The sequence below is a fragment of the Rhea pennata genome, chromosome 3 (assembly GCF_028389875.1).
Source record: "Rhea pennata isolate bPtePen1 chromosome 3, bPtePen1.pri, whole genome shotgun sequence".
In the NCBI taxonomy this organism is placed as follows: domain Eukaryota; kingdom Metazoa; phylum Chordata; class Aves; order Rheiformes; family Rheidae; genus Rhea; species Rhea pennata.
Window position 1 is genome coordinate 44319723 of NC_084665.1, and position 25073 is coordinate 44344795.

The window sequence follows — 25073 nt, forward strand, 5'->3', positions numbered from 1 at the left end:
ACTTCTAAACTCAGCAAGCAGCTGTCCACTTGCCCCTAGAGATTACACAGGAAAAAAAATTCTAAGAGGAGAAGCATCAACACACAACTGCCCTTAGCAGTCACAATCTCCCCACTGCAGATCTTGCCAATAGCCCGTGAACGCTGTGACAGTTCACCCTGGCCCGAGAGGGATAGCACCGCTAGCACTGACATTGGCAATATTTTTCCATGCTGCAGTCACTTCATCTCAGGGACAGATTTATGAGAAGTAAGCAAAACGCATGTCAATGTTTCATGACAAAGCTGAGGGAAACATAAACGTACTAGCTGCCTCGCTTGGTATAGGACAGGTCTGTTCTCCTTGAAGGATAAACAACAGAGTAAGAATAGGTAACAAATTTAATAACCTATGTGACGTGAGGATCTGTGACAGTGACATCCCAAAGTGTTCATCACGGCACTCAGCAATGGGAGGATATTGCTAATCTATGAACGTCATGGTAAAAGGCTGATGGGAACAAACGTGTTATGCCTGTGACATTTCTTTCCAAATGTCTACTAATCCAATATAAACCAATAAATTTCTGTAACAGGGGACATCTTCCCCTCCTCGCATTCCTGCGCTAAGATGTCCATTACTTCAAGGATACATCTGTCTTCAGTAGAAGGATAATTTAGAGGTGGGAAGAACAGGATAGAGAAGAAAGCTAATTCTTAAGAACAACTCTGTAATCAATGAAAAATTATTGCGGAAAGGCAGATGATTATGCTGCTTCTCAGCTCATGAAAAAATATACAACACTAAAAGAACATGATGACGAGAATAAACTACAAATACGTTACTTGAAAGGTGGTTATTACATTGCTCTCACTGCTGCTGTAATTATCCTGCCCATTGGTCTGCCTAAAAACTTTTCTGCTTCTTGAAGTTGTAGCATCATTACAAAAAAATAAGATTTGAGAGAGTCTTAAGAGGTCCTCTGCCAACAAAACAGTAACAAATACTATATATAATGTGAAATTGTAATACTGGCAATCAGAAAACATTTCTTCACAAATGCAACTCCAAAATGGCTCCAGCTGGGTGAGTGAAGGAGAGAAAATGGGAGAGAGGGAAAATGATATTAATGATAGTAATGACACATCAAGGTACACACGAACTATAGATAGAAAAGAAGGCGATAAAAACTAAAAACACAGCATTCACTACACACTGAAAATTGTTCAAATGTGTCACCCTTCCTGAAGTAAATAGTAGATTGGACAAACCTGTGTGCTATTCTTAAGAATTAGGACTCATAAAATAAATTTTGTAAATTACAATATTTTACTGTAAATCTAAGTAACGCAGATATGAAGATTTTTCTGCAGCACACCCTTGCACCTATCACATCAGCTATAATATATGTACTTTACTGGGTGGTATTATCTGAAGCTACCAAAAGCACTAGCATTTTTCCTTTCAATCAATCCACTTTGACAGATATACTCACTGTGAAAAGATAAACATGAACCAGAACAAGAAAGAATATCAGCCAAGAGATACAAATTATAGCAGCAAGCAAACCACGCAATAAAAAAAGAGACAGCTTAAGAAAAGTCTCCATCTAGCTTTACAGTAAACAATTATTACATCTAATACAATGCGCTGCATTAAATTGGTCGGACTGATTCTGAGTATGAGGATTAAGACAAATTATATAGGATAGCACAAATATTTATATTGAAATATTCTTAGAATCAAATTACAGAGAAAAATTATAATTTAGAAAGATACTAACATTGTGAGCTTAAAAGCTGAAACATAGAACTTACTGAAATTTAGATTGTGTGTTTGACAGACATTACAAAAGCATTACAAAACTGTCTTCAGTTGCTTGCTATTCTTTTCCTCATGGGACTATTTTTATCCAATATCTGCTTAAAACAAAGAATTTTATCAAATTTCACTAGAAGATATATTCCAAATACATTTTTATGAATATTTAGTGGGTTTTGATACTAGTGCAACTTGAGATTTTTATAATGACAAGAAATATATCCTAGTTTATATATCCTAGTTAATGCTGGGTATAGAAAGTTAGAAGTCTCAAAGTAATATTTCCTTTAACGTGTCTATATTCCAAACACTGACATTACTGAGCAAAATATAACTTAGAGAAGGGTACATGTTATCAATATTTCTATTTTTCCTCTCTCTTTTTTTTTAATTAAAGGGAGTAATAATTTTCAACACAAATGTTTCATTGGGTTAGCAGTAGCTTAATCTAGATTTTGAGCCGTTGCTTGTCATTTAACGTATCTGTCTAGTGAATGAGACATAATGCTATCTCTAAGGAGTTTGTAATGTTTTTCTTATTTTAGGTATTTGGGGGCAGGGGTTCATATCCTCATATCCAGTATTCACATAACTGGAAAATTAAGACACTAAAAGGTATTACTATGCCATTCTATATTTTCCTTGGATACTGTTGTACATGTAACTAACTGTATGTGTAGAACTCTAAGAAATATTACATTTCTAAATATCACATTTAGAATACAGGCCTTACACTGTGCATGTTTTTGAGTCCAATAAATACTTCTACCAATCTTGTGTAACATGAGAGAGTTAAAAACAGGCTGTGGTAACATTTTTTTCTAACCGGATCACTTACTTTCTAATCTTTGATATAATCATCAGCATGAACAGCATGCTTGGAAAAGAGTTAAAAATCAGTCTAAAGTGTCCTGAAGTAATAACCCTAATTTGAATCTCATTTCTTAGCCACTGTGTCTAAGTTTCATTATGGTCTGTTGTTCAGATGCCTATATGACATCATTTTGGTACATCTTCAGGTTGAAAAGAACAGTAATTCAATTCTCACATAAAAGAAAATGAAAAAAAAAAAAAGTAGTAGTTAGTATTTATATCAGTCAAAGGGGGGCAAGAGAACTCTAATATCAGCCATGAGATTAACGCTCACAGTTACAGCAACATAGCCCTAGTATCTGTTCACTAACTTTGAGGTGCACTAGCAGAGATTCTTCAGTGCAACAAGATTTGTCTACAATTTCTTTACAAATATTAAACTAAAGAAGTGGTACGCATACAGAAATGCATATAAAGAAAACAGAGTAGCAATGTTAAAAAAAAGCACAAACAAAAGAATTCTTTTAATAAACAATGAAATCATTTTTTAAAACACATGCCAAATACAGTAAGCAAGATATGCTGCTTTTAAACCCTTCTTCAGAACACAGTGACGTTAACAACTATATTTGAAACAGTAAAGTGTACACAGGATCAAGCTGCCAAGACCAACCAGAATCATGTATCAGCAGGAGAAATTCCTGAGATATTATGTAAATTCACCTGTGCAATGTTTACACTACTTATTTCTTACTCTGCTCAAAAAATATACTTTCCCAATGCAGTCCAAACTGCTTTTTATGAGATTTAGTTGCACTATTTAAAAATAAAGAAAAATCTCAATCCACTGGTAAGTTAAAAATACAGTGTATAGGAGTGACAGAGTAGGTTTACTGAGAACAGAATTGCTTCCAAGGAACCAGAATACAGATCACTGTTTCAGCGAAAAGTATAGTACAGCTGAGGATAAATGCGAAACAAAGTTTGTTTACTTTACCTTTGGGCAACACAGACACTAATCACATTTCAAAAACACCAAACAGAAAAATTTAAGCACATTCCTGTTTACCACTACCCTTCTAAGCAAGAAGTGGTAAGAGGTCAGCACAGGGCCATTAGGCAACGGAAAATGAGTAGGTTATCTTAAAGAACTCGGATCTAAAGTGAGACAGAACTCCCAGATTCCCGAGACATAGATTTGTTTCATAGTATCATAGAATCAGTAAGGTTCGAATGGACCTCTGGAGGTCATCTAGTCCAACCTCCCTGCTCAGCAGGGAAACTTAGAGCATGTTAGACAGGGTTGCATCCAGGCGGGCCTTGAATGTCTCCAGAGAAGGAGACTCCACAACCTCTCTGGGCAACCTGGTCCAGTGCTCCGTCACTCTCACAGGGAAGAAATTCCCCCTCACGGTCAGGAGGAACTTCCTGTGCTTCAATTTCTGCCCATTGCCTCTTGTCCTGTCACACGAGACCACTGAAAAGAGTTTGGCCCCGTCCCCTTGACACCCTTCCTTCAGGTACTTGTACACATTGATAAGATCCCCCCTCAGGCTTCTCTTTCTCAGGCTGAAGAGGCCCAGTTCTCACAGCCGTTCCTCGTAGGGCAGGTGCTCCAACCCTCTGATCATCTTTGTAGCCCTGCGCTGGACTCTCTCCAGTAGCTCCATGTCTCTCTTGTCCTGGGGAGCCCACAACTGGACACAGTACTCGAGATGAGGCCTCCCCAGGGCTGAGGAGAGGGGCAGGATCACCTCCCTTGACCTGCTGGCAACACTCTTCCCAGTGCACCCCAGGAGACCATTGGCCTTACTGGCCACAAGGGCACATTGCTGGCTCATAGTCAACTTGTCATCCACCAGCACTCCCAAGTCCTTCCCTGCAGAGCTGCTCTCCAGTAGGTCAGCCCACAGCTTGTGCTGGTGCCTAGGGTTATTTCTCCCTGGGTGCAGGACTCTGCACTTGCCCTTGTTGATCCTCATGAGGTTCCTCTCTGCCCAGCTCTCCAGCCTGTCCAGGTCTCTCTGAATGGCAGCACAGCCCTCAGGTGTGTCAGCCACTCCTCTCAGCTTGGTATCATCAGCAAACTTGCTGAGGGGGCACTCTGTCCTCTCATCCAGGTCATTGATGAAGAAGTTGAACAGGATGGGACCCAGTACTGATCCCTGGGGGACTCCACTAGCCACAGGCCTCCAACTAGACTTCACGCCACTGATGACGACCCTCTGAGCTCTGCCTTCCAATCCACCTCACTGTCCACTCGTCTAACCCACACTTCCTGAGCTTCTCTAGGAGGAGAAGCTCACCCTTTTTGAAGACTGGAGTGACACTGGCTTTCTTCCAGTCCTCAGGCACCTCTCCAGTTCTCCAGGACCTTTCAAAGATGATGGAGAGCGGCCTGGCAACAACATCCGCCAGCTCTCTGTGGTGTATCCGTGGGTGCATACCATGCGGGCCCATGGATTTGTGGATGTCTAGCCTGCCCAGACGGTCTCTAATCCTTTCCTCCTCAACCAAAGGAAAGTCTTCCCTTCTCTGGATTTTCTCCCTCACGTCCAGGCTGCAGGATTCATGAGGGCTGCCCTTAGCAGTGAAGGCTAAAGCAAAGAAGGCATTCAGTAATTCTGCCTTCTCTGTATCCCTTGTCACCAGGGGCCCTGCCCGAGTCAGTAGTGGGCCCACATTTTCTCTAGTCCTCCTCTTGCTGCCGATGTATCTGAAGAAGCCCTTCCTGTTATCCTTAACATCCCTTGACAGACTCGATTCCAACAGGGCCTTAGCCTTCCTCACTGCATCTCTACATACTCTGACTGCATTCCTGTAACTCTCCCAAGTAGCCTGTCCCCTCTTCCACAGTCTGTGTACTTTCTTCTTCTGTCTGAATTTGACCAAGAGCTCCTTGCTCACCCATGCAGGTCTCCTGCCCCTTTTGCTGCATTTCTTACTCATCGGGATGCACCGCTCTTGAGCTTGGAGGAAGGGATGTTTGAATACTAGCCAGCTCTCCTGGACTCCCCTTCCTTCTAGGGCCTTAACCCATGAGACTCCACCAATTAGGTCTCTGAAGAGCCTCAAGTCTGCTCTCTTGAAGTCCAGGGTTGCAATCCTGCTTGTTGCCTTACTTCTTTCCTGTAGGATCCTGAACTCCACCATCTCGTGGTTACTGCAGCCAAGGCCACCCCCAACCTTCACATCTCTAACTGGTCCCTCTCTGTTGCTAAGGTCAAGGTCCAGCAGCACACCCTTCCTCGTAGGCTCCTCCGCCATTTGTGACAAGAAGTTATCATCAATGCATTGCAGGAGCCTCCTGGACTGCTTGTGCCTTGCTGTGTAGTCCTTCCAGCAGATGTCAGGATGGCTGAAGTCCCCCATGAGAACCAGGGCCTGTGATCTTGAGGCTACTTCCAGCTGTCTATAGAAGGCCTCATCAACCTCTTCCTGGTCAGCTGGCCTGTAGTAGGCACCCACAACAGTGTCCCCCATGTTAGCCTGCCCTTTGACCTTTACCCATAAGCTCTCAACTGCCTCCTCCTCCCTGCCTAGGCAGAGCTCGATGCATTCCAGCTGCTCTCTCGCATAAAGAGCAACTCCACCACCTTGCCTTCATGGCCTGTCTTTCCTAAAATGCACATAGCCTTCCATGGCAGCGTTCTAGTCGTGTGAGCTATCCCACCATGTCTCCGTGATTGCAATGAGATCATGGCCCTGCGATGGCACACAGATCTCCAGCTCCTCCTGTTTGTTCCCCATGCCGCGTGCATTGGTGTACAGGCATTTCAGAGAGGTGGTCATGCCTGCAGGTTTCCCAGGAAGGGTGTACGGTAGTCCCCCATAGCCATGTCCCAAATGCACATCCCCAGCTGCACGCACCTGTTGGAGGCCCCCCAACCCAACTTGTGTTTTGTCATCTACCCTGTCTGTATGAAACTCCCCCTCCTCTCCTCCTTCTTAACTTGAGACAGATCTTCAGACCTCAGGAATGAGAGAGATGATTAAAAACAATAAAGGAGATATATATTATAGAGGTAATTTTATAATATATAAATATATAGATATTTACTGTAGACTAAAATATTACAAAGGCTCCAGTAGATTACATGAATGTTATCACCACAGTGCTTCAAGATGACACAAAATATACCATTCCAGATAGCTACCACGATATTTAGTTTGATGCAAATGCTTCCAAAGAGCAAATGATACAAAGAATTCCAAAGTAAAGCAATGGTAATAGAGAGCAACTTAATAAAACTGAAACTGTAAAACAACTGTTTGGACTTAGTCTGAATTTAAAAAATAGCATTAGAATCAAATGGCCAAAGAAAAGAACAAACTCGGGAAGTTCCTCAAGCAAAATATAAAGCCAAGAGTAAAAAGCCCAAATTTAATTTAAAAAAAAACATGAATGCTGTTTATTATTACACAGTACTAAATGCAAAGGAAAGACTGACAGAAGCTAAGTAGAACTACAACCATAATCAATGTGTAAAAATGTTACAAATATAAATCTCATTTTATTAATATGATTTACTCTCTTATATGGAAGAACTTCATGATAATTAAACAGAATAAGTACATTATCAATGTTAAAAGATGAAAAATTGTGAATATAATGAAGATAAAATACTAAAAAACATACCAGAAGAGGCTTCCAGTCTCTCTAATCTGCTGATCAACCAATCAAGAGATCCAGAAAATTGAGCACAGTTTTTACGATTCCCTCTAATCAGAGCCGCTATCAGGAAAAGAGAGAGAGAGGAAAAAAATAATCACAATTACAAGTTCATTTGAATGAAAAGAATATCTGTTTTTCCAGAAAGGATCCAGTAAGCTGAATTCTAAATGTTCAATTTTTGATGTGATTAGATTAAAGCACAAAGAAATACTCCTGGCATGTATTCTCTTGGCTTTAAAATTAACCTATAAGGTATTTGAATTATTTTGGTCTTACTAATCATTTCAATAATCCATGAAAAATACTATATATGAAGTAGGCACTGTTGATCCCACTAATTGTTGAACCTGCTAAGAAACTGGCTACAGAAATCTCTGCTTCTACAGGTCAGTCACTTTGGCATTTTATATTTAGAAAAATTCTTGAGTTGTTCTGAACCTCTGTTCAGAGTTAATTGCAAACAAGTAACAAGACTGACGAAGTCTTACATCATGAAGAAAGAAACCAAAATCCCAGTCTTCATAGCAAAAAATGATGATGACAGTGATGATGATATCAGGGAATAATTATGTAAGGGAATAATTACATCAGATGATTCTCTCTCTAAATTTTAATGTAAAGGCAAACCATAGCTATAGGTCTGATAAAATACATAATAATGAGATTTTCTTAGGGCTATCTATTTATTTTAGGGAAATTTATTTGATGAGTTTTTTAAGACATCAGGTTCACCTGATAGAAAAGAAATGAAGAAAGTCTTTCAATATAAACCTTCTTTTTTTTTCTTTTTTACTAGAAAGACGGAAGGACAGAAGACAACTAGCATATGGTATTTGTCACAAAATCAATCATATATTTATCTTCACAGAACCCAAAATAATTCACAGAAATAATATTATTCCCATTTAATGACTAGGGAAAGGAAGTAGAGAGAAAGAGTGAATTTGAGTGTACTCAAATTCAGTGATGATTCCTGGGTTTTTCTTTTTTTTTTTTTAACTTTTTAACAGTAGGAAGATTTCTTCCTAAGTTAGTTATCAAGAACCATTAGAGTATTCTTATGGTTTGCTGATTACCCCTCCTGACTCCATAACCTGTGTGCTAACCAGCCTTTCACTTCTGCACCACTATTCTTTTTCTTAATGAAGTTGCCACACGACTCAGCTCACGGCAAAAATTAGATTCTATCAAAATGTGTTACAATGTTAGGCTGAAAGTACTAGAGAGCTAGCTTCTAAATAGCTTTCTGGAACCTGCTCACAGATAACAGATGCTGGGAATTCAACATGACCCATTCATATGTATTGCATCCATAAAAAATCTGAGTTGTAAACTTGACATTTTGACACTTCAAAGAGCAGTTCACTGAAATAATCAATACGAATAACTGTTTGGTAAGGTCAAAAGATGTGACCTATACCAGATGAAATCAGATCTATACCCTGAAAACTTACTTGTATAATTAATAAATCATGATCATAGCTATCTGCAAATATTTCCTCAGGAATCCTAAAAGAAGTACACTGCTAAAAGATACAGATTAGAATGAAGGAACACCTGATTCTGGAAGAGATATTTTTTTAATTGATTTTAGGCAAGCTACTTAATCGTAATTCAGGTATCAATATCAAATTAAGGCAATAACAGCTCATTGCTTCACCTAACTTTAGTAAAGCTAACTTCAATAATAGTAATAAAACATAGGTTGGTTCAAAAATGCAGCTAAATAGGAGCTTGTGAAAGGTTAGTATTCAGTGGTTAAAGTTGTGCATAAAATGAGACATAAAGCCACACCAAACTGAAAACAAAAGTTGAATATTCAACAGTTCCTTCTTTTATGGTCCACCGTTCTGAGCAAGTTTCCAGCTTTAAATAAACTGAAGGAAAAAAAAAACAACATGATGTCATCAGTCAAATACTGAAGTCAAATCCTTAGAGATACTCTCTGTATTCATGATAGAAAGAGATCAAATAAAGTTCACAGTGACTGCATGTACTTGTAGGAGCAGAAGGACACGTGCCCTACGGATGCTCTATTAGACACTCAGCAGGAATTTTTATACCCTATAGTATTCAGTCTCAGCTGGAAGTCTGTAAATCCCTCCATTGCTGTCACAGTGAAATATGCCACAAACAATGGCAATGACAGGACAAAAGCCATGAATTATGACATGACTTTATTTTTATGCACAAACTCAATAGCAAACTACTGTTTGCTGAAGCAAGACAGAAGCAAGCAATATCTATTTGTCATCCATGCAATTACTGCATAGCTCCAGCAACGTTCAAAATAGAGCAATGAACAAATTCGTTATTGCTAGATCAAGGCCAGGCTTCCTAAGCATTAGCTGCCAGAAAATACTGCAGTTAGGGAAGTAACATAAGGGAGGCAGGGAGAATGCCTTTCAGAAGCCATTCGCTGGCCTGCATGAGTCTGACCAGTCAATTGGAAATTTTAACTTTTTACAGAAAAGATTAAGTGATCAAGCCCCTAAATCCTCCAGTCTGACTAAGCTGTACCTAATGTAACAGGAGTTGAAAAAAACTGGTTATAATGGTTATAAAAACTTCCACACTCCCACAAATCTATGAATATCCCAACCCAACCACAGACTGTTATATTCCACTGTTTATGCTCTAAAAGATCATCCTCTGATTTAACTAGGACATTAACTCTCTGGACCTATTCCTTTACATATATATATATGTATATATGTATATATATGTATGTTTGATTACTGTCATAGGAATTTGATTCTTAGTAATTAAAATAACAGCCACTAGGATACACAAAATAACACCTGAAAAAATACATAGTTTAAAACAGATTCACTTAGAGGGCATATACAGCTGAATGAAAGAATGACAGGGGTTGGAAAGACTGGAAAAACAGTCCCCACCCCAGCCCCTCCAATTTACTCAATGTCATATTTTCAAGCATTCACACAGGTATTAGATGAGGAAGCACGGAAGCTGAGGGAGCGAAAATACAACAAGTATAATGGTGTGGTGAGAAGCTCACACTGGAGTGAGTCCAGTGAAGGGCTACTAAGATGCTGAAGGGCCTAGACCGTCTCTCTCACGAGCAAAGGCTGCGTGAGCTGGGCCTCTTCAGCCTAGAGAAGAGAAGACTGAGTGGAGGGAATCTGATCTGAAGGGAGAGTGTAAAGAGTATGGGGCCAGACTCTTCTCAGTGGTGCTCAGCAACAGGACGAGAGTCAGCAAGCACAAAGTGAAACACAGGAAGTTCTATCTGAACATAAGGAAGAACTTTTTTGCTGTGAAGGTGACAGAGCACTGGAACAGGTTGCCCAGAGAGGTTGTGGCATCTCCATCCTTGGAGATGCTCAAAACCCACCTGGACATGATCCTGTGCAATGTGCTCTAGGTGACCCCGCTGAGCAGGGAGGTTGGATTAGATGATCTCCAGAGGTCCCTTCCAATCTCAACCATTCTGTGATTCTATGATACTAAGATTTATTAGCATTTTCACTGTGAAAGTCTAGTCTAGTTTCAAGCAACTTTTCCAATTTTCAACAAAGACCTGCAACCCTTTCTGTCTGCCAATGGTTGAGCTACCTTCACACAATTCAGACTAAACAAGTCTGGCTACTTGCAAGAATGAAATAGCCAAAGCTGTATGTTTTTTAATATAGTGAAAACAACAGGAAACCTTGCAGTTAGGCCAGACAAATTTCATCTTTGTCATTTGTTTATGTGAAGTAAAGCAGACCACTTAAAAGTCATTTTCTGTGCCTCTGAATTCTAAGGAATACAAGTTTTCAGCACACCTTGCATACATGAAATACTGCTAAACAGTCTTTTAAAAAAGGTCAGAACTCACAGCTCTTAATTTGGGACCCAGCACTGGCAGAAACCTTTCACTTATATTTCTCTCTGCAACTGTCCCAGACAGTGAAAGAGAGATCATTCCTTCTCTTTGCCTTACAGAAGTGTTTCCTCAGAACATTTATAAATAGCAGTAGTTATTCAGATCATTAATCATAACTGTCACAAAAGAACTTCAAGGTAAATTAACAACTTTGTTTTCCAAATAGGATTTAAAGGTTTACAATAAATAAGGTTTAAGGACACAGAGAGAAAACTAAGTACTAAGACCCAATAATAAATGAGCACTAAATAAGTAATGGGTCCTGTAGAAAAACTAATACAGGATCACGTTTCACAATGCATACTCACAAAAGAGCCAATTAATAGTAAACACACTACATTAACCTAGACATTTCCTAACTTCTTGACTTGCTTCATTCTACAAACTCAATATTCAGCTATAAAGTTTTTAATGGAATTGATGTATAACATAGCGTTGTTTGCACAACTTTGCAATACCAAATTTCTCTTAAGTGGGATTTTATGAATATGAATGATACATACACCAATTCCTCTATCAGAAAGCCTGAAATAACAGTCCTGCCTGCAAGAGCATGGTGTCCAAACTCAAGCTTTTACCAAAATATGTGCATTTTTGAAGACATGCAAGGCTCCATCTTAGAACTGAAAAGTGTAACAGAAAGGGAAGAGGCATAAGTACCTCAAATTTTATTTTCTAAAGTCAAATTTGGAATCATTGCTTTTATCTGCTACCTATTAGGAAGGAAAGATCTGCAAGTTCTGTGACGTGCTTTATTATCTTAAGATAAATCTATCTGAAGAACTCAGCAAAATGGCCAAGTGTTACAAAATAAATGTTTTGGAGGATATTTTTTAAAGCTTGGAAAGTACCCTGAAGTTCTAGAAACACAAATCTGGTCTCTTCCCCAGAGTCAAAGAGCAGCAGTGAACATGCAGATAACTGCACAGCAGTGGATAATAACCCTATATAATGAATCATAAATAGGACATAAAGAATAACATGTGCAATTCAAATTACTGTGCAAACAGGTCAAGTGAAATGCTACTACCTGAACAGAAATTGGACCAGGAAACCATGGACTAATACTTCCATACTTACAAAAGACAATATAAGATTCTGAGTGACTACAAGTAGATGAAATCTTTATGTTATACTGTATCTAAAAGTCATCACTTTTCCATTGCACACTGTATCCTTGTATAATGCTGGAGTTAGTAGTAATTACTGATTAGTAAAATAGGTCTTGGTTATAGGAGCTTTCGATTTATGTTGCAATTCTGCAATCAGACGTGTGAGAAGACTTACATAAAACTATCTAAAACGTCATGGCTCCTTAACACAGGGATGACATCTTCACATATATTTGGTTTACACATTTTTGGGCAGTAGAGGAGATACACAGGAATAATGATATGAAAAAGCAATCAATTATTTAATTGAAGACAGAATAAGTTAGCATCTATTTATGATAATATATTATCTGAAAAAAAACATTATTTGAATGTTTTCAGTGTATTTTATTCTTAAACATACGCAAGACCTAGAAATGCAAAATCCCTGGATTCTTTTAAGTACAGATCATCCTAACTAGATATACTTGCTTAATTCTTATCCTAATTTTTCTGCATAAGTAGTAAGTCCTCTATAGCAAAATATCTATACATTTTTTCATCTGATTTTTAATGTCTTACCTAGTAATTCATACAAAGAATTCAGAATAGATTTCCATGCTTCTCCAGCCTCCTTCCCAGCTACATCTGCAAAATGAGCTGCACTGCTGTATACATTCAAGCGATCAATACATTCAAGGACAAGGTTGATCATACCCTAAAAACAGAAATGCTCAGATTGTTCAGAGGGAAAAAAAGGTATTTTCTAGGTACAAACACATGAGATTTCCAGAAAGCTAAGAAAATAAAGAACATATGAAAAGCAGTACACATAAAACAAGATACCTAAGGAGTTGGACCAGTAAAGTCAGACAAGCAGGACCTATGAAAAAGTTGAAAAACAAAAAACAAAAATCTGAAGAACATTTTACATGTTCTTCATGTCTACAAAAATTCATGACACAAGATGGTCAAAACTAAATTAAAACTAAACAAGAAACCTAAATGGCATTCCAGGTGCAATTACAGGTAAGTTTCCTCTCTAGAAGGCATCTAGATATCTGCCCAACTCCGTGCAAACCATCAGTACCAGAGAAATTCTATTTTACTTTTTATATTTATATATTTGTATATATATTTTATTTTTATATTTTATGTATTTTTATTATTTAAGTATTTTATATATTTTTAATATTTAAGATATTTTATATTTTATAATTTTAATATTTTTATATATTTTAATATTTAAGATATTTTTATATATTACACAAAACACTTAAAATTAAGCATGTGTTTACTAAACTGTAACATCTTTTTGTCTAAAGAGATGAAGCTATGAAGCTATGAAATTACTTCACAGATAAATAGCAGTTCAGTGTCATAATTCAGGGCTTCTGGTCAATATTAGTATCTAATATGCAGAAAAAAAGAAATAAGGCCTCTTTTTTAATATCCAGGAAAACTATTAAATCAATAGATCTGACAAGACTGCACACATAGCTTGAAACCTGCAAGAAAAAAACACTGAAAATGGACTCTGGCTTAGAGATCAGTATCCCAGGCGCCAACAGAATACTGCTGACAGGATGGTGGAAAATCAGGAGTAAAGCCCCAAAGCTTTTAAGCTCAAAGAACTACCTCTTCTTGAAAGAGGTTCTGGCGATTCTTCAGTGCTCGCAGCCTGTTTTGCTTGTCTTCGTGCTCCAGATGTTCATCAGGAGGGTGAAAGTAGCCGATCAAGTCTTGGAGGCTCAGACTGACCGACTCAATGGGTAAATCAACCGCAGAAGACTTCACTTTCTTGCTGAGAGCATCAAGGCCCCTGGAATAAGATGCAAAGTGTCCTGAGCATATGGAAAGCATTCATTTTAATCTCTTCATTTTTTTAATCTCTTATCATTTCTATCTCTTCACTTTCTTTACAGGGAAGCTTTGTGTAGATTCCAGAACTCCAAAAAACAAATAAAAGAAAAACAGAGGTACAAACTTAAGTTTCTGACAACTGCACAACTTCTCAACAGCTTTTGTTACTAACAGTTATTTACGCCTGCCCCATCCTCCACTTAATGATTCACCCTTTCCTTCCCAAACTAAAAGTGGAAGGATCAAAAAAGATAATCAGTAAAGCAGGTAAACGTTGGTTACATTCAGAGCTTTTTTTACAAAATGCAAAAAGCACATTTTGATATTCTACCCCCAAATTTAGCAATACCAGAGGCAAACCACAGGAAAAACCCACCCGTAGCACTGTTAAGGCTGGGACTGGCAGATGTCAAATAATCCCATAGTCTCAGAAAGGGCCTAGCTAGTCCCCGTATGCTCTCAAATACGTCTGCTCTGTTCTCAGGCAATCTCCAGTGATTCCAGCTCTTCCACATCCAGCCTGCTCGAGCATTTTATTATCCTTTTTGTTTTCCTGATATACAATTTGAATCCTCCTTGGAATAATGTAACACCATCACTTCTCAGGAGCAGAGGGCAGACTGCTCTCTTTCTCACTGCACTGGCTCCTCACCTATCTAAATCCCTACCAAACTCCCACTTTCCCTCAATGTTGCACTTCCCAGCCCTCTGGTCATTTGTATTTTCCTCATCCTTCTGCCTTTCTCCATTTAATCCCCATCTTTCTTGAAATGCAGCTGCCCCAACTGAGACCTCTCAGCAGCAAGGGCAGCGGGACTCCTGGCAGCCCAGTCGCTCCCCTCGCGCATCCCAGGGGCTGGGGGCCCCTTTGCGGCCCCCAGGGCTGGGAAACTTCTAAATTTAGGAAGCATTACAAATATAGAAGGCAGGCTTCCTGCTGAAGAATAGAAATCTATTACAATAAATAATACAGTGCTTCAAAAGACAGTTACAAAGACAAGTCCGATTTTTATTATGGCCACGTTATCTGCAGTTGCCAGGAATTTTTCTACTGGCTCACAGCAAAGAAATGGGTCACGTGTTTACTAGAAGAATATTTTCAACTCTCTCTCATATCAACTTTCCTTCTTGGAGAAACTTGCTGCTAATACTAAATTGCTAAATGGAAACTTGGATCCCATAGGCATTCTCTGTGAATTTCTGCTGTAAGTCAGTATTTCCTTCATTTGTGATATTTATCATTAAAATGCTTTCTCTGTTTTTATCTTTTTTTTTCTTTTCTTAGGTATTCTTAGAAGCTTCTAAGAAAATGTTTCATTTAAAAATTATCTAGGGCTTGGATTTCTTTTCTGTTCTGAATGCCATACAATAGTCAACCTTTCTGATATGCTTCCTCTGACATCATTTAAGTGGATGCTTAAATATTTTCCAGTAAATTCACCTACCTATGTCTTAAGCTGCACATTGATTTAGGACACAGTTGCTTCAGGTCACTGTTTTCCACACTAAATCATCTTTGAAAAATGAGTTCATATGAAATCCTTAATATTATGTATGATCTTATCACATATCATCCTTTTCCTAATGGCAGCTACACTGATAAGAGTAGCCTTTCTTAAATTATTGAGGCCACAAACATTCAGGAATTAGCATTATCAGTATTATTTAGGAGGAGGTTTGGAGTAGGAAGATAAATACAAGCTGCATAAATCTGGCAGTATTTTAGAGGCCAAAATTGCTATAAAATAAAACATTTCATATGCTGCAAAATAATACAGAAACAAGTAGCATCAAAAGGGAGCAAATAAAAAAGCCTAAGGGGAGGGAAAAATGAAGTATAACATTATCTATATTAGAAAAAAATATTTGTGACTATGAACTTACTCAATGTATTTGTCTTGCACAAGTTTGTAATTGCATAGATAACTCATTCTTCCAGAAAAAGAAAGCAGGTTTTTCAAGCTACAACCTTGTATTATTTTTAAAACTGTATTTGGAAAAACAAAAGCTAAATCATGTTCTACTGATCACCTCATGGCCTACTTTAACACCCAGCAGATTTTGGCAAATAAAATATTCAAGGCTGAACAATAAAGTAATACTAGAAGACAGAGAAAATAACCTGAATAATACCTCTCAAGGTACTTCTCTGCTGGTAATAGACATAAAATTGGCATAGTTTACTTCAGAAGTATTCATCCGTTTTTTTCCGATGAATTAATTTTTTACTGTCATCTTAATAACCACTTTGAATAGAACAAAAAAAGGGGGGAAAAAAAGAAAAAGCATAGAAAGATCATTTAAAAACACACCTTATAAACCTGTTGAAAAGGAAGACTGTACTACGAATGACACGTGCTGTACGGGACTCTTCATGTTGAGATCTGGACAATGTTAAACCATCATCCATGTGACCTTCATGGTGCATTATTGCCTGCAAAATAAAAATAAAAGGCAGTCACTTCAAAATGAAGTGTGATTCACAAATAAGAATGAAATCTCATATAGAAAAGCATGTTCAGAAATTATGAAGTCAGGCATTGAAAATTTGAATGCAATTAAAAATACTCTTTTATTTTATTTCTTTGCATGCAAGTACACACTTGTTCTGATCCAGAAGGCTGAATGCTATGATAATCTCACAGTTAGAGCTTCTGTATAGAGATATCACTATACAGTTCTGTATATGTAAACAACACACAGAAACATAAAGAAATCAAAAGTCTAAAAGGATTTGTTTGTTTGCTATCAACCTTAACAGTAAGGTGATATTCTTAAGAGAAGCTTTATAGGTCTTTATATAATAGTTTTAAGTGTGTGTGTGTGTGCGCGCACGCATGCATGTGCGCACGTGCATGCATCTGGCATGACTGCACGAGTATACCAAAGGTTGTTCTACCTTTGAAATTTAGGGACATACAGTACTGAAAGAAAATACTCCACTGCATATAAGCACTACATTACTTCTAAAAAGGATTCTAATATATCTCATCATTTTTTTAAAGGAGGTCTGAATGTTTTTCCATGCTGAGAACTAGTAGTTTCCTGCCAAGTTAGACATTTAAAATGAAGACAAACACAAATGTGAAGCTGCCTTCTGAAAGAAGTTTTAAATTTCGAAAAGAATTTTTCCCTTCTTTATTATGCTGAGATAACATTCTATTTGACCATGGTTATTACTCCTTAAAAGGAGAAGAAACCTCCCAAGGATCAAAATGAGAATTTAACATTTCAGCACAACACAGAAAACAAGAACTTTGAATTTAATGCCTCCCAAATCCCAACTACAACACCAAAGAAACGAATTTTAGTATATTATACAGGCTATTACTAGTATTTTTGAAGTTGTTACAGATTTCTTCTTTAAGCAATGAACCAAATTATTTTGCCTTCAGGTATTTCCATATTTAAGAATGTTTTGGGTTTAATGGCTATAGGCTAACAGGAATAGTTTGGCTTTAAATTTAAGAATTCAGGACATAATGTAACTTAGATTTTCAACATATGACTAAGAAACTGTTATATTGAAATGACGGTAAGTTTAAAATATTTTGACACCTAGAAATTACTATGATTGAGTAAAGTCCATTTTCATTTGCAGTCTCACCTTGCGCTGCACAGATCCCATTCTCACAGACTTCGCATCAGCAGACTGGTACGTAAGCCATAAGCCCGTGTCTACATGTTGTATGAAGCATATCGAATCCCCATATTTTATTTCAGGTGCTCCCATTCCATCCACCTCTTTTCTTGTCCCTACATCCAACTTTTCCTGAAGGAAAATAAATTATACAAGAACAATAGCCAGTATGTTAACTTTTGCATCAAATATTTAATATTGGACAACTGTGCAGTACGGGACCTAAGAGAATACTGCAGATCCTTCTTCAATAAAACTATTAAAAACTGGAAAAAATGTAACTTCTGGTTAACTAAGGAAAAGAAAGAGAGAGAGATCTCATCCATACAAAAAACTAGCTCATTACATTAGGAAATCAGATATATTCATTTCATCTGCATAGGAAAGAACAAGGATCATAATGGCCATTACATGTCATTACTGAAACATAAAACCTCATGAAAAAACACCAAATACATTGAATTCCCTAGCAGAAGCAGGCCATAATCTCCAGAAGCCTTTTCCTTTTTCTTTTTCTCAACCCTGGAAAGATGATAAGCACCACCCTGCAATTCATTCCTGACCATCACAGATAGATGGCCTTTAGCCTGTCATTGCTCATTACGGCCCAAGAGGCTTGACATTTCCTGAGCGAAGAAATCCATATCCATGCATTTTTCACTGGTCTGTTGATGTGTTGCATCAGTCCAGCTGGGCTCCTACATATACTGCAGTCAGAGGAAGTTTAGTACCTCAAATTATCTGCTTTGGCAAACCGTCTCACCTATCTAACATATATATGTGTGTGCATGTGTGTGAGCACTTCATACCATTTAATACATTTTGGGGGAGGGCAGGGGTTCTTCTGGAAAGTATTCTTCAGAGGAACTATAATCTGAGGCTTCTCCCAAAATAATGCTCTTATAAGAACCAACTCCTTTCACACGGGCATCAGTTTATAAAGCACATGGGCTGTGCATCCTGGTTTTGGTAGAAGATCCATTTCACCTCTCCAAAAGCATCTGATTAAACTGATCGATAAAGCTTCTGCGTGCCCTCACCTAATTGTTAAATCCACAGGTAATGTGGGAAAAACGTGTTACAAGGACCTGTATGTAATATCTTGTAACTGTAGGAAAGATGTCAACGTAATCAGGCTCAAAACTTCTCTGGGGGCTTTGACCATCACTACAGGCTGGATCTGCCCATTCTCGAGGCTCTATCACTGACTTCATTTTAGGCAAAAATCTTCTCTATTGAGAGTAACCAAAAACACTTTTGACTTCATTTTGTTTGATCATGTAATTGATATAGAAACTATTCACAATTCTCCTGAGAGGACAGGGAATATGTCACAATTTTGGCAGCTGAAACTGAGACCAGCACTGGTGCTGAGGCTGTTGTTTCACTTGTCCTTTCACCATTTCAACAGGAGAGGCAGGTTCATGGAGCAGTAATTACACTCAAGAAGCAGTTTAATAAAACACAGGGTTTAGAAAGCCACATAAGATGATCCCCTAACCAAAAGCAGCATCAACATCTATTGCTTCTTATGATCAACATTAGAGGACAAGCCGCTTCCTTTAGTTCCTGAGTAATATCACAAATAATCAGATAAAAATTTCTCCCAGATGCTTTATGCTGTTATAACTACTCTTCAGGAAAAACTTAGAGAATGATTACACAAAATACACATATAATGATTTGAGGAGACAGCTTCACAGGAAGAGATGACAAAGGATTGTGTTTTTTAAATGAACCGAAAACAACTTCTAATTTTTAAAGGATTTTAAAAGAATTTCTTAAGTAAAGGGAGATGTCATATAACTAGGTATTTTTCCACCTACAATTACGAATGCATTTTGAAGCACTTAAAAGAAAAAAACAGTAAGTTTACTCGGGTGGAATTGTTATTATTACTTTTCATAACATTAAGCTCCCAAGATAATACATTCATCAATTCAGCTTATTAAACTGTTTCTGGATATATGTGTTAATTTCACTATCTTTTAAATGTCTGAATTCCTTAAGTGCTTGTTAAAATCTCGTCCATTGATATGTGGTAATAACTGATAACTGATTTATTAATATGTCTGATGCTGATTACTGAATTATTGTCTGTTTCTATTTCATTGTCAATTCATTAGGTTGTTCATATAATTTCTCTTAATATTGCATTCACCTCTTTCAAAAGCTAACACAAATAACTTGAATGTAATAGATGGAAATTGAAAAGCTACTTATAATACGAAATTGGATGCAGATAATGATACAAGAAAAAATGAATTAGGTCCTGTTAGCATATGAAGAAATGATACGCTGATTTCAAGCTCCAATCTTTTGAATTATCTTCATAAGCTATAGGCATTTATCTGCATTAGTCTTCAGCGCTTCTATACCGTAGTATCTTTTTTCTAGTCTGTTTTCCAGTTTCTTAAGATGTGAATATGTGATTCATGAATTTTCTCATAAAGAAAAGTCTTTCAATAACATACACAATTAGTGATTTAAAATATTATTCCATTCCAAACTTCTTTTATTCCAGGCATACAAGATCACAGACAAACCCTTCCATGTTTTCATGTAGCCTACATGTAGGCTACAAGAGTAGATACCTATAATTCACTCATGTAAAAATAAATACAGAAGTAAAATAATATAAATATGAAATATAAATCATTAACGTTTTTGATATATATACATTTTTATCTATATATATGTGTGTGTATATATAGCTATATACACATACACACAAATCATGCGCACTTACTACTTTGTGCACCTGAGAAAACTATTCTGGTTTATAAATGCTATTTGATCAACAATGGAAGCATTTTGGTTCTTTCCCACTTAAATTTTAAATGCAGTACTGGCAAGCTACTCTGTTTAAAATGAGTAAAGCCCTTGCAAATATTGAGGTTAAAAACTACAATAAATGTTGATCACTTAGATTTGGTTCTAAATCTTCAGGTTACACAGGGGATACGTTTTCAATATTTTCTCTGCAAACATAAACACAGATTTTTTTTCTAATTGGAAATTGAAATTCTCATCTACTCACATGCCTCAAGGAACTGAGACTTTAAGCATGAATTCAAATTGTGAACAGTGCAAATAAGGGTATTCTTTCCCCATTCCTGTTTCTTCCTATTTAAAACTGACTTATTTATAGTACAACAAGTGGGATCTCTATGTACCGTTAAGCTAGTGAATGGAAGAACTACAGTTATGGAGTAAGGTTATTTTCTCATCATCTGTGAAATGCTGATAAGCTTATAGACCTCTCTTAAAGCTGTCACGTTACTTCAAGAATTGATTACTGTTTGAATCAAGAATTGATTAAATGTCCCTTCAGAAATGACTGCTCTTCTTCATGCTGGCCCCATAACCTTTCATCTCTGCTCTTCTCAGCGTATAGTAGGTTTGGTCTCTTAACAACAGCTAAAGCAAAAAGTATGGACACTTTTTTCAAGTCAGAATAAATTCATTTCAAAATGTAAATTCTCAAAATACTTCAGATAAGACTTCCAAACTCAGGCTGAAAAAAGCAAGGGAAGAAACTTCAAACAGAACACTGTTCAATCTCCAAAACACCACACACTCACCTGCATTTGCTACTTAGAAAATAGAGACCAACTGCCTTTTCATATTGACAACAGATTACTGATACCCTCTTTATCACTAAGAATTCTTGCCTTCATATATTTTTTGGACTAAATTATCCATACGATAGTAGATGACAGTATATTTTTCCACTGTCCCTGGTGCAACTTCAGCTGAAGAGTCCAGCCTTCAGAATCAGTATATGAATTCTCTTATCTCATTTGCTTCAAACTACTGAGATACACATCAACTGCAACAGCAAATCCCCAATGCATCTGTGCTGTATTGTCCTGAAATTTTTAAGTATTTTCAGGGCTTTTCTGTTTTTTTAAAAAAAGACATTGTCTGGGTCTCCAGATAACAGTCACCTGATCTAATGTCTTCATTTTTCAGAGTGCACAAGTCTATATAGCTGCTTTCAGTAGTCATTACTTATCATACCAAGCATACAATGGAAATAATTTAAAACATATGAAGTAAATGCTACAGAAAGGTTATTGAAAGGTTTATCATTCTGTTTATTATCACATATTTTAAAAGATAAATATAAAAAATACTACTATTGGAAAATTTTCAGCAAAATCATGCTGCGACTAAAAAGTATTAAAAAAATCAAATGTTATTAAAGAATTTATCATAGATTTATCATAGTATTACGTTAAACTGTTCACTCACTATACAAAGTGTACTTTTTAACTTGAAGTGCTTATTGAAAGTGTCAGAGGAAAATGCCTAGTATAGAATTCAAACCATGGTAATTGTAAATTAGAGCACAGTAAAGCATCTAATTAAAAAAAAAATCCTGATTCTCCAATTTAATTAAAGAACTCATATTATTATAACTGCTTCCTACCGTGGCCAACACAGATAAAGAGGTGAAGTACTAGTAAAGTTCATCAAAAAAATAAATAAGAAACCAGCAGACTGTTCAAAGATGGACAAGCAGTAAAAAACAAACAGTCAGGCAACGCTACCCAGTGCAAATATGATAGAATAAGCTTTCTATATATTAATTATATTGAATTCTTTATTTCTAATCAGCAAAAAGATAGAGAGGTTCTTATAATTAATATGAAAGGAAATATCTAAATCTTGCTTTTCAAAGAGAATGTAAGCATTATTAGTTACATTAATGCTGCATTAATTCCATACCTTGGAAGAACGAAAACAAAATGCTGTAGATTTTACATCTGCTTTCTCTTTGTCTGTAAGAAGAAGACTCTTGTCATCCAGGAGGCTTAAATATTTCCCTGTCGTTATATGTCTTAGTCTGAATGGCTGTCCCCATCTAATGTGGCTGCCACTCCACCTAAGAAAGTTCATAAGAAAAAACTTTAACAAATCAGAATCTGAATAAATCTGAAATTTAACTATTAGCAAAAATATTGAGAAGAACATTATATCGCCAACTAACTGGAGTAGTTTCCAGCAATTGTTAAATTCTAAGCTTCAGACTATCAGCAAGAACATGACTACAGTGTGGTTATCTCCTACAAAATCACTCCAAAAGTAACAAATAACCTACACCTCTTTTACACAGACCACCATGGTTCCAGCCAGTTCCTTCTCCAACATTTCATCTACCAGCTGCCACGGTCAGTTACTCTCACAGAACACTCTTCTTTAAGCAGTCTGTACATATGGGATGGATGATTCAAAAAATGAATTTTAAAAACAGTTAGCCAGAGTCTTCACATTCTAGGGAAGGAACTGAAGGGAAAAAAAAGGCAAAAATTTCCCATCTGATAATCCTAAGACCTCCTCAAGCCAAAATATAGAAACTGTACAGTTTTAACTTCTTGCTTCAAACTGAGCTCTGGAAAAGTCAGTTCTTCTGACCTTCTGATTAACTCCTGAAGACAAACCTGTGTAGAGATTACTAAGAAGGGTACATTTCACATAGCTTTCCTGGAAGGGTTCTTGAGTTTTCCTTAGGTTAGAAAACCGCCACAGCTGAGAAGTTTCACTGGTTCGTCACAAAACTTTCTTCAGTAATACATCTTCAAATTTTTGCACTTCAAAAATACACAGAATCACAGAATGGGTAAGGTTGGAAGGGGCCTCTGGAGATCAAGCAGGGTCACCTAGAGCATGTTAGACAGGGTTGCATCCAGCCAGGAGACTCCACAACCTCTCTGGGCAACGTGCTCCAGTGCTCCGTCACTCTCACAGGGAAGAAATTCCCCCTCACGGTCAGGAGGAACTTCCTGTGCTTCAGTTTCTCCTCATTCCATCTTGTCCTGTCACACGGGACCACTGAAAAGAGTTTGGCCCCGTCCCCTTGACACCCTCCCTTCAGGTACTTGTACACATTGATAAGATCCCCCCTCAGGCTTCTCTTCCTCAGGCTGAAGAGACCCAGCTCTTGCAGCTGCTCCTCATAGGGCAGATGTTCCAGCCCTCTGATCATCTTTGTAGCCCTACGCTGGACTCTCTCCAGTAGCTCCATGTCTCTCTTGGACTGGGGAGCCCAGAACTGGACATAGGACTCAAGATGAGGCCTCCCCAGGGCTGAGGAGAGGGGCAGGATCACCTCCCTCCACCTGCTGGCAACACTCTTCCTAATGCATCCCAGGAGACCATTGGCCTTCCTGGCCACAAGGGCACATTACTGCCTCATGGTCAACTTGTCATCCACCAGCACTCCCACGTCCTTCTCTGCAGAGCTGCTCTCCAGCAGGTCAGCCCACAGCTTGTGCTGGTGCCTAAGGTTATTTCTCCCTGGGTGCAGGACTCTGCACTTGCCCTTGTTGATCCTCATGAGGTTCCTCTCCACCCAGCTCTCCAGCCTGTCTAGATCTCTCTGAATGGCAGCACAGCCCTCAGGTGTGTCAGCCACTGCTCCCAGCTTGGTACCATCAGCAAACTTGCTGAGGAGGCACTCTGACCCTTCGTCCAGGTCATTGATGAAGACGTTACATAGGATGGGACCCAGTACTGATCCCTGGAGAACTCCTTTATTCTGTGTTTCCAAAATACCCAACATAATGGGGGTTATGATACACTGCTGATGTTCTGAGGAGCTTGCATAATTTATAATAACTCTCTACTTCTATTGTGGCTTGAAATAGCCCAATTATCAATCCATGTTCAAATAAGATCAATGAAATAAACAAACATATCCCTTTCAACTCAACCTGATTACGAACTTATTCCCACATCAGAATTTTTTATTAGTGAGTTTTTTCACTTGCATTTAAAATAATTCCAGGCAAAAAATCTTTTAAAACAAAATCCTTTTATGCATATGTTTCAAATATATATTCATATACAAGTCTGAAAATGAGTTAAATAAACATCTTATACAGGTTTAAATCATTTTCATTTTTCCAGTCAAACGTGTAGCAGATTGAAGAACTTGCCTGTTCAATACACACATTGTTTTGTTCAAGCATTTCTTCTTAAGTGTTAGCCATACTGTATAGAAAGTATGCAAAAACAATTTGAAAGACACTTTTAAAATGCAAGGGCAATAACTGTCTTCTCTTTTGTAGGAAGATTTGATGCACTTCACTAATTAAACTTCTAAAGCTTTTTAATTACTAGGCTTTTTTAAACAGGCAAAAGGCATGAAGGTCCCCCCCAAATATTTTCTATTGTAAATGAAATACTCTATTATAATGAGGTGAACGGTCGGTGGGGTCAACTTATCAAAAGAAGAAAATATGGAAGCTTTACATCTTAGCAATGCATTTCCTTTTTCCATTATGCCTTCTA

At 37.5% G+C, this 25073-nt stretch overlaps 1 protein-coding gene across 5 annotated transcripts in view; it reads right to left on the reverse strand.

Annotated features, from left to right (window-relative positions):
• RYR2 (ryanodine receptor 2) overlaps positions 1 to 25073 on the reverse strand; it is a 444114-nt gene that overhangs the window by 210152 nt on the left and 208889 nt on the right. For all 5 annotated transcript variants that reach the window (XM_062572155.1, XM_062572154.1, XM_062572153.1 and 2 more), the window contains 6 exons: positions 22509 to 22665; positions 17742 to 17906; positions 16447 to 16568; positions 13910 to 14093; positions 12854 to 12989; positions 7253 to 7348 (listed from right to left, as the gene is read on the reverse strand). In XM_062572155.1, coding sequence (XP_062428139.1) covers positions 7253 to 7348; positions 12854 to 12989; positions 13910 to 14093; positions 16447 to 16568; positions 17742 to 17906; positions 22509 to 22665 — 860 coding nt within the window. The remainder of the gene's footprint in view (positions 1 to 7252; positions 7349 to 12853; positions 12990 to 13909; positions 14094 to 16446; positions 16569 to 17741; positions 17907 to 22508; positions 22666 to 25073) is intronic.